This window comes from Diceros bicornis, chromosome 4 (assembly GCF_020826845.1).
Source record: "Diceros bicornis minor isolate mBicDic1 chromosome 4, mDicBic1.mat.cur, whole genome shotgun sequence".
Taxonomy (NCBI): Eukaryota; Metazoa; Chordata; class Mammalia; order Perissodactyla; family Rhinocerotidae; genus Diceros; species Diceros bicornis.
Genome location: NC_080743.1, coordinates 49,643,730 through 49,658,119, shown reverse-complemented (window position 1 = coordinate 49,658,119; position 14,390 = coordinate 49,643,730). Strand labels below are relative to the sequence as shown.

The 14,390-nt window shown below is 37.9% G+C and overlaps 1 protein-coding gene across 1 annotated transcript in view; it reads right to left on the bottom strand.

Annotated features, from left to right (window-relative positions):
* Nucleotides 1-13,595, bottom strand: part of MAN1A2 (mannosidase alpha class 1A member 2) — a 175,653-nt gene extending 162,058 nt beyond the window's left edge. Inside the window, exon 1 of the mRNA XM_058538907.1 lies at nucleotides 12,040-13,595. Within this exon, the coding sequence (XP_058394890.1) occupies nucleotides 12,040-12,341 (302 nt within the window). The 5' untranslated portion in view covers nucleotides 12,342-13,595. The remainder of the gene's footprint in view (nucleotides 1-12,039) is intronic.
* Nucleotides 13,596-14,390: the final 795 nt, after the last annotated feature.

Genomic DNA, 14,390 nt, shown 5'->3' with positions numbered 1-14,390 from the left:
ACTAATTCCATTCACGAAGGTTTCACCCTCATGACCTAATTGCCTCCCAAAGGCCCCACCTCCCAATACCATCACACTGGGGACAAAGATTTCAACATATGAATTTTGGGAGGACTGAATTTTCAGTCCATAGCATTATCTACTATCAAGACTTATCTAAAGCTACATTTATTATTTCACATATTATTATTAAAACAGTGTGCTATGCTAATACAACAGAAATAAATAAATGGACATAGAGAAGCCAGAAACAAACCTAGGAAAATATGAAAAATTGTTATATGGCAGAAATTACATTACAAATCCATGGGAAAGGACAGACTCTTCAATAAGTAGCAAATGAACAAATGGACACCCATTTGAAAAAATATAAATTCTATCTTTACCTCTTCATACACAAAAATCAAAACCAAGTAGATTAAATCCCTAGATGTGAAAAACAAAATTTTAAAACTACTAGAATTGAAAATATAGAACACTATAACTTGAGGGTAGAAAAGCATTCCCTCAGCAAAATCCAAAAAGCAATACTATAAAAGAAAATACTGACAATTTCAATTACATTAAAATTTAAAACTTCTATAACACTAAAAACACCATAAACAAAATATAAAAATAAGGTATCCATTGCAAGAAGATGTGTGTAATGCTTATAACAAAGAATTCACCCAGAATGTATAAATAATACCTACAAATAAATAAGAAAAAGAAGAACAACCCAAAAAAAAAAATGTGAACGAGCAACTTGAAGACTAGGAAATTCAAATAATCAATAAATACCTTTTAAAAAATTCCACCTCACTAGTAATCAGGGAAATAAAAACTAAAATTAGCATTGGATTGGTAAAGATTGTTCAAATCTAACAACATCATGGTTTGCAATATGCAAGTTGGAGTATAAATTGGTACAACCACTTTACCAACTAATTTAGCAACAAAATTTAGAGTCAACGATACACATACTTTACAACTCAATAATTCTATTATTAAGTTTTTACCTTGAAGAAAAAACACATATGCCCAAGAACACATGTACAAGAATTTTTTGCAGTAACAATATGGAATTAACCTAAAAATCTAGCCACAGGAGAATATATAAATAATTTGAGGTTTAATCATACAATGGAATTGAACCAGAGCCCAATATATATCAACATACATAAATCACTAAAAGATGTTGAGCAAAAAAAAACTTGCAGAATGATACATATAATATATAATACATTATATAATATATACTATATGTAATATATATACTATCATAGTACATATATGTAATGTATATATAATACACAAATATATATTATATATATTTATATTTATTTATATATATAATTTACATCAATATATATACTGTAGAAGTATAAAACCATGTACTGAGAAAGACACGTCAAACTCAGACTAGAGCTTTACCTCAAGAAGGGTAATCTTGAACTAAAATAGGAAAATGTTAACATTTGAAATAGTGAGTACAGTGACATTAATACTCTCTGTTAATACATTTATACATGCTTACTTTTTAAAAAACAAGAAAGATACAAAGGACTTATACCAGATATCAAAACACACTATTATAAAACTATAAAATTAAAATGGTGTGGTACTTTTGGGAATAACCAGAAAGATCCATAAGGGTTTTTTTTTTCAAAAAAAAAGAAGTCTATATATTGGGATATATTATCTTTTATTTAACTAATCCCCTGTTGACAGACATTTAGATCATTTACAATATGTCATGTTATAGCTTCAGGGGACCTTCTCGAACATTTCTTTGTGCACTAATGTGAAGATGTCCCAAGGATAAATTCTTAGAAGAATTGCTGAATCAAAGAATATGTACTTTAAATTAGTTGGTATTACTAAATTGTTCTCCACAAAAATTCTATTAATTTACACTTAGACCAACAGTGTAAGCACAAGAGGAGCCCAGCTGCTCAATGTTCACTGCGCCCTAGGTATTAACAATCTTCTTAAGTAGAGGAAAAAGATCCAGGTCATGAAAAAGCAAATGTTCATTAATGGCATCAAAAATTAACAGAAAGATATTTATTATTATAAACAAAACAGATACACACCAAACAGATACAAACTTTATATCAGATACCACCTTACTGTCAAGTAATTGAAGAGGTCATGTATGCACGTATAACTTTATAAATAAATGTACAACTATAACCATATATAGCTGTATATAAATGGTTTTAGATACTTACATACAATTGTGCCACACCTCAATTTAGCACAATGACTGGCATATTTTTTCAGATGCCAGGGTCTGGTTCCTGATTGAAAAAAGCTTCAGAACACAGCATCTTATCTCCACATAACCCAGTCCATATGCCAGAAATGCATAAATTAATGATATAAATGCATGTTAGAAAAAAACAAAGAGGAGAAATAAAGCAATAACTTACCTGAACTCTCAAAAAATGTCAATGACCTAAATGCATGTACCAGAGCCTCAATTAGGTGAAAAGGTTTCTCTAAGACCCCTAGAATCGGACTCCACAGATAATATATGCTTTAAGAATGATGTTAAGATTTGAATCTAAAATTCAAATTTTTCAGTAATCTCTGAGTCAAAAGTAATCTTCTATAACATTCTGCAATAATCCCCAATACTCAGGATAATGCTTGACACATAATAAATAACTCAAAAACACTTGCTGAATAAATGAATGTGACCAATATTTTTTAATGGTAACATCAATACCACTAAGGAGAGGCCAAGAGATCTGCATAAGTAATAGAGGTCGATTTTATAAATATGTAAATGTCAAAACTGTAAAAGGAAAAACAATACAAACATTGTCCATTGTAGTCTTCAGATTACTTCATATCCTTTTTTTTTTTTAACTATTTATATATCTTGTCCCTAAAGTTCTTGTTAAGATATGGAGAACAAAAGAGAACAGACACTTTCAATGGCATCTCTCAATATTAAGGTTAGGAAATTACAGTCTTAAATCAAAGAAAATTTTGCCTCAGGACTCTTGTTTTCCACAGAATCTATCCTAAAGTCTTAGATAACAAATTAAGAGACGTAATTGTGAACTGGGCTCAAAAATGACACCTGGAAATACTTTTATAAATATACCTATTACCTTCAGGTTGGCATATAAAATGTTCAATAAATTATACTTTTAAGCTTATGAGAAACAAGAATGTATAAAACAGCATTTCATTCACTTACACTTTTTAAATTGGTACAGGTTTATAAGTCACAAATCACTTAATGAAGGATATGTTCTGAAAAATGCATTGTTACACAATTTCTTTGCTGTGAGAACATCACAGCGTATACTTACACAAACCTAGATGGTACAGCCTGCTATACTACTAGACAGGCTACACGGTACTAATCTTATGGGACCACCGTCATATATGTGGTCGGTCATCGACCAAAATGTCGTTGTGCAGTGCACGACTGTATATAAACAATCATATAATAATATAAATAAATTATATTCATTTATAAAATGATTTTTATGTCATTTTTATATTTATTTTATACATACATAAAAAATCTTAATTGTTATATATAAAAATGACACTGCTAAATCCTATTTATAATATGTTTTATTTTCACAGTATTTGTGATGTCTTGAACTAAATCACTACACATTCTTCAGTTCCCTACTTCATAAAATTACTAGTATTTCATATGCGTGAGCTGGAGGAAATCTTTAGGGATTCAATCAATTCCCTCATTTCATACATAAGGCAAAGAGAAGTTAAATAGCTTATTTAAATACACTCCAAAAAGTAAGGACAATGCTGAAACTAGAAACCCTATCTCTTTAATACTGAGCCCAATGTTCTTTTAAATATACAATGATGCCTTCCTTCTGGACTACATAAAATTCCAAGATAGATCACGAGAATGAATGTCCTTTAAAGGAGATTATTCTTTATAATAAATCCTAAAACCTAATCAGAAAATACATTCTTCACTACAGCCACGTTCTAAAAGGAGAAAGTTCCAGCAAAAATTCAATGGCAATCAAAATAAACTTTTCTGACAGAATTTGCATAATTATGGAAAATGAAAGTAACAAAATGATTTTCCTAGCTAATGAATATGTAGAGTCAGCTCAAACCATAAGTTAAACATTTTTATAATTTTCAAACAACAGTAAACATGAAGTTCACCCAGTTAATCAATTAAATTAATGTTTACCATGTACTACTGATTTTGAATAGACATTTAGCTTCTGTGGTACCAACTCTCCAACTTTCAGCATGATCAAAATTTTACAGTACCATATTTGTAAAAGTGAGATTAGTAGTACCTAACTTACAGATTTGATGTGAAGACTAAAGGTTAAATATGTGAAAACACTTATCACATAGTCTCTATTGTTTTCTTCCTTTTTTCCTAAAGAAGGAGAAGTTCAATGTGAGGGTATGCAAAATACCTTAGATACATTTGTAGGATTAAGTTATGTTCTAGATTAGGACCAATACAAATTATTCCCTAATTTTTTAAATTATTTTTTACAAAAGGGTCTTTATTATAAAGACTGTATCCTTCTCACTTTAAGACATCATTCCTCCTACTTTTGCATCTTCTCTCTCAAGACTCCCTTGCATTTTGTTTATACCCTCTCTTGAATCTGTCACTTTGTCATGAACATCACTTATTCAATAGGTATATACTTTTTTTAAGGACTGAATGTACTTCAACCATTGGAGATATAAAGATAAATAAGGGGGTTGGCCCGGTGGCATAGTGGTTAAGTTCACTCACTCCACTTCGGTGGCTTGGGGTTAGCAGGTTCGGATCCTCAGCATGGACCTACACACGACTTATCAAACCACACTGTGGCAGGCGTCCCACATATAAAATAGAGGAAGATGGGCACAGATGTTAGCTCAGGGCTAATCTTTCTCATCAAAAAAAAAAGATAAATAAAAGACAGTCATTTGCCCTCAAGGAGCCCATGTTCTATTGGGAGAGAGAGATAAGTACGCAAATGACTGGAAATACGCAATCACAGATGATACATGAGAAAGAAGTACATGGGAAACAGACTACCTAAAGGCAGAGGAGGTAAGGGAATAAATCTATATGTGGATTTGGGCAATCTCAGCTGTTAATGGGTAAATTAATATTAACAAGAACCCTGTAGGTAAGAGAACACTATTAGTAAATAAGATTAAATGTAAATCGCTCAAGGTAATTCAAGCACAGATTTACGATAAATAATGATGATAAAAAATAAAATCTAGGGGCTGGCCTGGTGGCGCAAGCAGTTAAGTGCGTGCACTCTGCTGCGGCGGCCCAGGGTTCACGGGTTCGGATCCCAGGCGCGTACCAATACACCGCTTGCCAAGCCATGCTGTGGCAGCGTCCCATATAAAGTGGAGGAAGATGGGCATGGATGTTAGCCCAGGGCCAGTCTTCCTCAGCAAAAAGAAGAGGACTGACAGATGTTAGCTCAGGGCTGATCTTTCTCACAAAAAAAAAAAAAAGAAAAAAGAAAAAAAGTAAATAAAATCTAATCTTAAACTATGTGTTATAGATGCTTCATGATCTAGATAAGTCTATGTTAATAATTTGGAAGGAATATTCTAAGATTGTGTTTGATCCTTTAATAAGAAGAAAATTCAAAAGAAATATTAGTAAATAAGAGTAAATAAATATTTCGTAGCCCTAGAACACTTCTTATAAAACCTAGGAAAAATTCTGGGAAGGCTATTATAGCTTTTAAAGCAAATAAACTAACCCTTGAACAAATTCTATTTCTTTGAAATATTTAACTTCATCCAGTAAATACTGTTCACCTATTAACATTCAATTTCTGGGGCATTGTACAATATGTCGTCTCCTGGAATTTTCAACACTCATTGACCAAACATGAAAATCAGGACTTATACCTTGGCATTCTGAACTTGAACCATACCATACTAACACTTTATTCTTTTCTGAGAAGAATGAAAAACATACTGATATATTCAGTGATTTTATAATGCTGAATTAATAAAAACAAAGTCACTGTCACTTTGCTTAGGATCAAAATTAGACTTTAAATAAGAGTATACAAAATGTCATCTGGTGAGCAGCCCCAAAATACAGCCTCTTCCACTAAATATTTACGAAAGATGCGGAAAATGATAAAAATGCAGACTATCAAAGAAATAAGAGCCATCATGTCAAAATCTGGAAGAGCTCTTTACTAAATTACAACCATACCTAGATTGTACAGAACCTCAATGAAACAAAAAATGCCCAAGCTACTCTACCTCACCTGTAACTTAGCTCCAAGACCCAAGGGTCTGCCCCAGTGAGAAAATGGGACAGAGATCTCCACGCTGTCAGAGCACTGTTCAACTTGCCTTTCCCCACAGTCTCTTCCCAATTCTTACCTTATTATCTAACTAGCTAGGTTCTGTCAGAGAACAACTCCTGGAGGATGGGGGAAGTAAGTGCATGAGAAGCAGACTGAAAAATTGTACTCTGGGTGGTAAGGGACAAGGCAAGAAGAATCTCAGTAGCTGCCAATTGTACTCTGAATCTGGGAATTACATAAATATCTACTCCAGCACCAAAACAGTTGAGAGGCCTAAAGACGCCACTGTCATAGCAAAACAGAGTAAAATAAACTGTGAGCTGTACAGATCAATGTGTTCTCCGACTACAGAGCTGAAAAGGGTATTCACTCAATACGTAAGTAGACCAAAAAAAAAAGCAACAAAGGCACCTACATCACAGATTGTTGATAAATATCAACTTTAAACAGACCTCACCTTACTCACATTTGAGTAAAGGGAAGTAGGAAAAACAACCATGAGCCAGTGGGGGTAAATATATTACAAGAGAAAGTCCATCAGACTTAAAGGATAAAATGATGTGACCTCCCCAAAACAGGAGCAGAAAGCCCTAAGTGAAGAACAAGATAGGGGGAGCAGCCCCATGGCACAGTGGCTAAGTTCACGCACTCGACTTCAGCAGCCCAGTGTTTGCAGGTTCGGATCCCAGGCATGGACCTACACACCACTCATCAAGCCATGAGGTGGCGGCGTCCCACACACAAAATAGGGGAAGACTGGCAGGGATGTTAGTTCAGGGACAATATTCCTCACCAACAAAAAAATAAAAAAACAAGATAGGGGAAAAAAGGCATGAAAGAGGGATAAGATGAGGAAAGACAGTAAGAAAATTAAAATCATAATAGTGAGATTTAAAATCCCTACTAGCAATAAAAAGCAAAACTGAATCAAGCAAAAAATACAAATCAGTAGATTAAAAAAACTTGAGAAACTCTCACTAAAGCACACTGCAATATGGACTAGCCACATGTCAAGTTCAATAGCCACATGTCACTAGTGACAACCACACTGGCCAGCACAGGTTTAGAGTGATTATGTCTAGTACAATGTCACACAGCTAGTTAGTAGACCCAAGATGCAACCTTAGGTCCTCCTAACTCCAAAGCCTATGTTCTTTCCATGTGAGGAAACTATCAGAAGTTAACATACACCTGACCCTCAAGTACTCAACACAGACTCACAAAATCCTGACTAGAGGATGAAACTTACTGGCAATTCAAATAAATATTTAAAAAACAAAACCACAAAGCCCAATGTCAGTTTCAAAAAAGTGAAATTAATAAGTAAAATTTTAGTTAGATAAGTCTATTATGTACACAAATTATGAACACGATACTTTATGTATATCAGTGTATATTTATAACAACATTCATGTCCATTACAACCAATACCTGTTTTTGGTTACTTTAAAATCACAGATGCTAAACATGACTATCATCGACATCAAACTACACATTTTATGTTATTATCATCTGAAAGGTACATATTGTTTGAAAACTCTGGATTATTTATGAACCACTTAATAGAAGGGAACAAAGATTTTCTCATGAAGATACTTTATCTTAAATTCATGTAATATCAATTCTATAAATTAAAATATTAATTAAATATAGTGTATATTTCTTAGTAATCCATAGCCATGTCACCCAGAAACTGGGAGTTATCCTGGACTCCTCCCTCCTTCTATCTTAGCCCCCATATTCAATCAAACACCAACTTCTGTGAAACTTAGCTGAACATCTCTTGAATCCACCACTTTTCTCCACTAGTTCTCTCCTCCACTATCACCGCTCTGGTCTAAGCCAATATCCTCTGTGACCTGGTCCCCCCATCTGCTTTCACTACATTTCCTCCTGCTCCTCGCCAATCCAGCGTTTACACTGCAAACGCTGGATTTAAATTTTTAAAAAACGATTATATCATTCCCTTGCTTTAATGAAAACCCTTCAAGACTTCCTATAGTACCTGGATAAAAACCAAAATACTTAACTACAAACTCTCCAGGATCCTGCCTAGGGATTCCAAACTCAACAACCAGGTTAAATATTCATTCATTAGATAGATTTACTTATCTGGCAACTTAATTGAGTGGCATAAAATGAAGAGCACATGCCCCTCTAGACGGAGTAGCTGCTGCCCAGATCCCACTGAGTGTTGCCATCTGAAAGTACAGACCTGGGTGTTGCCATATCCTCTAATTTTTCAAGAGAAATCAGAAATCCAGACTTTAATGTGAAATCTCCTGATACGTGAATGCTGGCAACTAATTCAAACTTTTCAAACAACAATAAGGAGGCTTACCTCCCCCATCCAGTGCCTTCACCTAGTGCCACACCACTAATCTCAACACCAAGCATACTGAACATTTCATAGATCCTCAATGATGCCAAGCTCTTTTACCTTAGGGCTCTCACACATGTTGTGCCTCTGCTTTGACCACTTTCTCCCACATCTCTACTTCACTTAGCAATGGATCTCCTACCTGTTCTAAGTTTCTGAGCCATTGCTTCCCCAACGAAGCCTTCCCTTCCCTATTCCCACTGCCCCCCACCCCCTCACCCCACCGGCTAAATCACACCATTATGTGCTCTAATAGCACTGAGCACAATTTCATAACACTCATCACACCTCAAAAATAAGTTTATTTATTTAATGCCCATCATCCCCCCTAGATAGGAAGCTCCACAAAAGCAGGGCCTGACACACAGTAGATATACAATACACATTTGTTGCTAACTAGGTTGGGTTATAAAATGTTCCTTTAGACAATAAGGTTCTGGTGTACTTTTAAAATATTAATTAATCTCTACCCAACTTTTCAGAAACATGCACAGTATTTAAAGGTAAGTAGACTCAGAATTAAAATATTCAATTAAAACTATAATTATTGATAATAATAATAGCTAATATTTATTGAGCATTTACTAAATGCTAGGAACTATGTTGACCACTTTGCATGTACTATCCCATTCAATACAACAATCTGTAAAGTAGGTGCCATTGTCACCCAGAGGAAGCAACTTAGGCACAGAGTGTAAAAATTTGCCCAAGATCACATATCTAATCAATAACAAACTAAGGTATGAATCCATGCAGTCTGACTCCAGAGCGTAAGCACCTAACTACTATACTAAAATAATTCATTAATAAAGAAAAGCCAGTCAACAAATACCTCTTAAATATTGTGACTAAGAAATAATGGCCATGATTTATTTTTCATTATTTATGCATTAAAGGAAGGTTCCTCATCCCTCTATCCTGCACCCTTCTCCACACATACAAAATTAATATAAATTATCAATTTGTATTTTCCAAATTAAGAAAGATTTTTTTGACCACACCCAAAATAGGTATGATCTTAGTACCAACTAATTCTGTTAAAATGCTCTTTCTGAATTATTTTTAAATAAGTTAATGTTTATACATTAGTTTGGTATTTTATGTCTCACATTTTAAACTGATTATTTGAATGATCTCCAGTTTGAAATGTATTTCATTGCTCAAATTAGAAGAATTCTTATCACTACAAACTGTGTTTTCAGATATGGTAAGCGACAATTGATAACACACTAAGCAAATATAAAAATAAACTGATACAATCACAGAAATATGCAAAGAGATAATACAGGCATCCCTCGCTACCTGAACTTTCACAATATTCGGATTCTTTCTTTCCAAAACTCAGGAACCAAACAGATTTGAATTAATTCTCATATATACCACTTGTTATCTGGACTCTTACTATCCAAAACTCAGGATTTGGCTCAGTCACCAACCCTCACCATCAGAATAACCAATCTCTCACCCCCAACTCAGGAACCCAATAGTTTAGGATAGCAATACACAAGCATATGTATTCATGGGCTATATAAATTTAAGAATTCTTGTTTAAGAGATTTAAGTAGGCTTTTAAAAATGTGAATAAAATACATATATCTGTAGTTTCTCTCAAAATTTAAATTTTAACTCCACTCAATTGAAAATTTTTCTATGTGAATGTTTTTAAACTAGAATGTTGTCATATATTTTTAATCTTTAGACCACACTTAAAATATAAAGGAAACTGTTTACTACATGACAGATTACTATAATAGTGTTAAATAATTTTAACGTTACATTACATCTTTTTTTTCAAATATTATATAGCTTTACAAAGACCATGAGAAATAAGATTTTCAAGGAAAACAGTACTTTCAGTGTTAATTTTTCAGCAACATATTTCACAGATCATGTCAGATTTTTCTCGAAGTCACAAAGAGCAAAGGGCAAAATAAAAGAAACAAATGCAAAAGGGTACACAAGTTGAAAAAGATCACAAAAGGTCCATATTAATTTAGTGACAAGAGAATGGTATGAAACAATTTCAGAAGTAACTACTCCATAAGGTTCAGCCAAAAGTCAAAGAACCAACAAGCAAATAATGAATTAACTAGATTGAGAAAAAGGAAAAACCAGCTTTCATTACAACAGTGCATTTTCCCAAGTATTTAACTTTTGTTCACATTTGAAGCTAAGCTTTTTCAAAAACCTGGTGCTTGATAAAAAGTTAAAACTAAAGTCAGGTGAAAACAGAATTCAAGTATATGATTTTTTTCACATACTCAAAAATTATTTTAAGAAATAGAGAAAAAAGGGGAAAGATTTAACAGGTAAAAAAAAAAAAAAAATGTAGGTTTCAAAAAAGTAGAGTCCTTTCCCAAACTCTTCTTTTGATACAAATTACATAAATGACTTAAAGGGAATGTAACTAGCGCTCCCATTTTATCCTAATTTGGGTATACTCTCCCAAGAGCTCACTTCAGATTTGATGATTTGAAAGAATGCTAACTCTTCAATCAACCAAATTCTAACAGTTAACTTGACATACTCCATCTCTTCACATTAAAAAAAAAAATCAGAGCAAAATTAAATTAAAAAACATAATCAAATCTTGTCTACAAGACTCACAAAGTGAAATGATTTAAGATTCAAAGGTATCTTTTAACTTAACTGATTCTGTAAAGAACACCAAAACACATCCCCTGAAAATAACAAAAATCAGGATATTTTTGCATGGTAAGAAATGATAGGTATATTCTGCTCATGTTTGTCTTCCTAAAAAGCTAAGATTCACTACTAAGCTTTAACTACCAGCCAGAGAATGAGTGCCCTTTGGGAAAGAACAAACCCATAGGAGATGTCAGGATTCTATGGATCTATTTCCCAGGGTGGCACAATGACTGAATGCAACACATTCTTAAGAAAGGAAGGCACAGCATACGTTCCTATTGCTTTAGATTAAGTTTGCATATCTCCATTTCCAATTTTTCACATCAGACACAACATCTCTGAGCACAAATGTTTCTCCTATATAAAACGAAGGACCTGGACTTAAGATGGGGCTCTAAGCGTCCTTCAGTTTATGGTTCTATTCAACCATATGTTAAAACGCTATCTTTCTGAATTATTTTTAAATAAGTTAATGTTTATACATTAGTTTGATGTTTTATGTCTCACATTTTAAACTTATTATTTGAATGATCTCTAATTTGAAATGTATTTCATTGCTCAAATTAGAAGAATTCAGTTGTGAAATAACAATGCAACTCTTACAACTCAGGGAAAATTACATTCAAAACTACAATGGGAAAAAATGACCGATTTGACGCAATAAGCCATACCTTGCTCTGCCAAATGTTAATACCAGAACTTCTGAAATAAACAAACCTGTGTCTATGTTCATCGGGTCCATGGATCAGGAAGACTCCAGAGTTCTTAGCCCCTTTGCCGGCATCTACATGAGGAATTAACACATCTTCCAAACCCAGATCAAAGCGTTTGTGTTTCGAAGAGTCCGGAAGGAAGAAGAATGCCCCAAAACACAGGGTGATGAAGGCACTTAGAATAAGGAGGAGGATAAACTTCTCAGAGAGTCTCAAAGTGGCCCTGTGATGTGGGAAGGAAGGCGGCCCCAGGTTCAGAGGTGGTATCCTTCGTCCGGAGAGGGGCAGCAGGGCTGGGGTAGTCATCGTTTACGCTCTTAGAATATTTTATAAAGTTCTCATCTTATATCAAATGCACAATACATTGAACGGTCTTCAAAATCTTGGCAAAAATGGGGAAACTCAATTTTTCTCCTCTTAAAGGACTGTTGTGCTTTTTTAATAGGGCACCTCTTTCACGCTCGTCCAATTACATTCAGAAACGCGTGCGGCCCCCAAACGATCACTAGTTTACTGTTCTATTTTCTTTGCCATTTGGCTTTCAGTACCTCCTCGAGTTACTACAAGTCCCCTCTTCATTCCGAAGGGTAGAACAGGCAAGCAGCACTGCAGGGACGATGCAAGGTGGGTTCTTCCATTCCTGCACCCAGCGAGATGCTCCAATGTGCTCTCCCGCCCCAAAAGGGAGCCTGATGAGGATGCGAGGAGTTGTAGAAGGTCCACTTAACCCCCTCTGCGGCTGCGATTCCAGGATCTCTTCACCTCAGCGGTGGAAATATAAGGGTCTGCTCGGAGGTCCGCCCACGGGGAGGCAGGAAGGGCTCCCACCTCGCTGAAGCCCAAGCAGCGGCGCCAGGAGAGGCAGCGGGTCTCGGACGCCCGCGCCTCCCGACGCTGCCCCCAGGTTCCGGACCCCCGCGCGAGCTCCGACGCTGCCGCTCGACGGCCGGCGCGAAGGGCATTCGCGTCCGAAATACCTGCCCTCGCAGCGGCCGCCGCCGCCGCTGTTGCTACCGCCCGGCTCTGTCAGGAACGGAAGTTCCTCCTCCGGCGGCCACTGAGCAGCGCCGGCGTGCGCGGGGGGAAGGGAGGCGCGGCGGCCCCCGCCCGGCTCCTCCTCCTCCTCCTCCCCGCCGCCGGTTAAGTCAGCGCTGGCGCCTGCTCCGCGAGCGAGGCCGCCGCTGGGAAGAAGCCGAGCCGCGGCCCCTCGGTCCGAGAGCCTGGGGCAGGCGCCTGCTCATTCCTCGCCCAGCCCTGGGGAGGCGGCGGCCCCGGGCGCGCGGGAGCAGCGGCGCCGGGGGCGGGGAAAGGTCGGCTCCGGCTCCTTCCTCCCGGTCGCCGGCCGCTGTGGGGCCTCCTCCGCGCTGCCTCCGGTCGCTCGCAGCGGCTCGCTCGCAGCGGCGGCGGCTGCGGGAGAGGCAGCGCGTCTACGCGGTGCGGGGCTGCGGCCCGGGCCTCGTCCCTGCCTCCCTCGGCCCAGAGAGCGCAGAACGGCCGGGCGCCGAAACCCGTTGGGCACGCGCCTGAGAGGGCCCGCGGTGCGGGTGGCGGATGGCGCGAGCCGGCCTGCCGGCCCCGACTCACGAGTGGGCGTCCCCGGGCGGCAGAGTGTGAGGTGCGCGCGCACGCTCCCGGCCCCGCCGCCGCCGCCGCCCCTCCCCCGCCCGCGCTCGGCCCTCGCGCCGCTGCGGGCTCCGCCGCCCGCGCGCCCCCCGAGAGCCTGCCGCCGCCGTCTGGGCGCGCGAGGGGAGAAGGTCGCCCGTCTGCGCTTCAGTCATAACTTCACCAGTGCCAAGCGCTTTGCCATCGCCAGCTGTTTTGACCCGGCCTTTGGGCGAGAAGGAGGAGGGTTCGGGTCGCGAAGGTTTACTGCAATTAAGGGTTACTGGAATTAACGGGTTCTGACGGCTAAGGTTAACGTTTAATCTTGCTCTGTGGAAGTCTTGTCTTCCATTATAGACTGTTGGTCCCTAGTGCTCAATGACAGGGTCTCAGACGTCTTCCATGCAGTCCGTGTGCACGTTGTTGGGTACCTCAGGCTTGATTCTTCAGTGCTGAGCACCAACTATGTGCCAGGCTGTGTGTTAGAAATAAAATGGCGATCTTGCCCTTTTGATTAGGATTGCTTCCTGAGGAGTCTATGATAGCAACCTAGGTGACCCTATATGACAGCAGCCTGCTCCTAATTCAATTTCTGGAAGACGTTCTGGCGCCGTCCTCTTCACACTCCCCACCACCACCCCTCGCAGAAAAGAGAAAAGTATGAAGGAGGAGGTGCTAAAATCCAAAAAGACAGTATTGTTTAAATTCAGGCTTAAAAGCAATCTGAGTCAATTCTGTTATCCGTAGTATTGA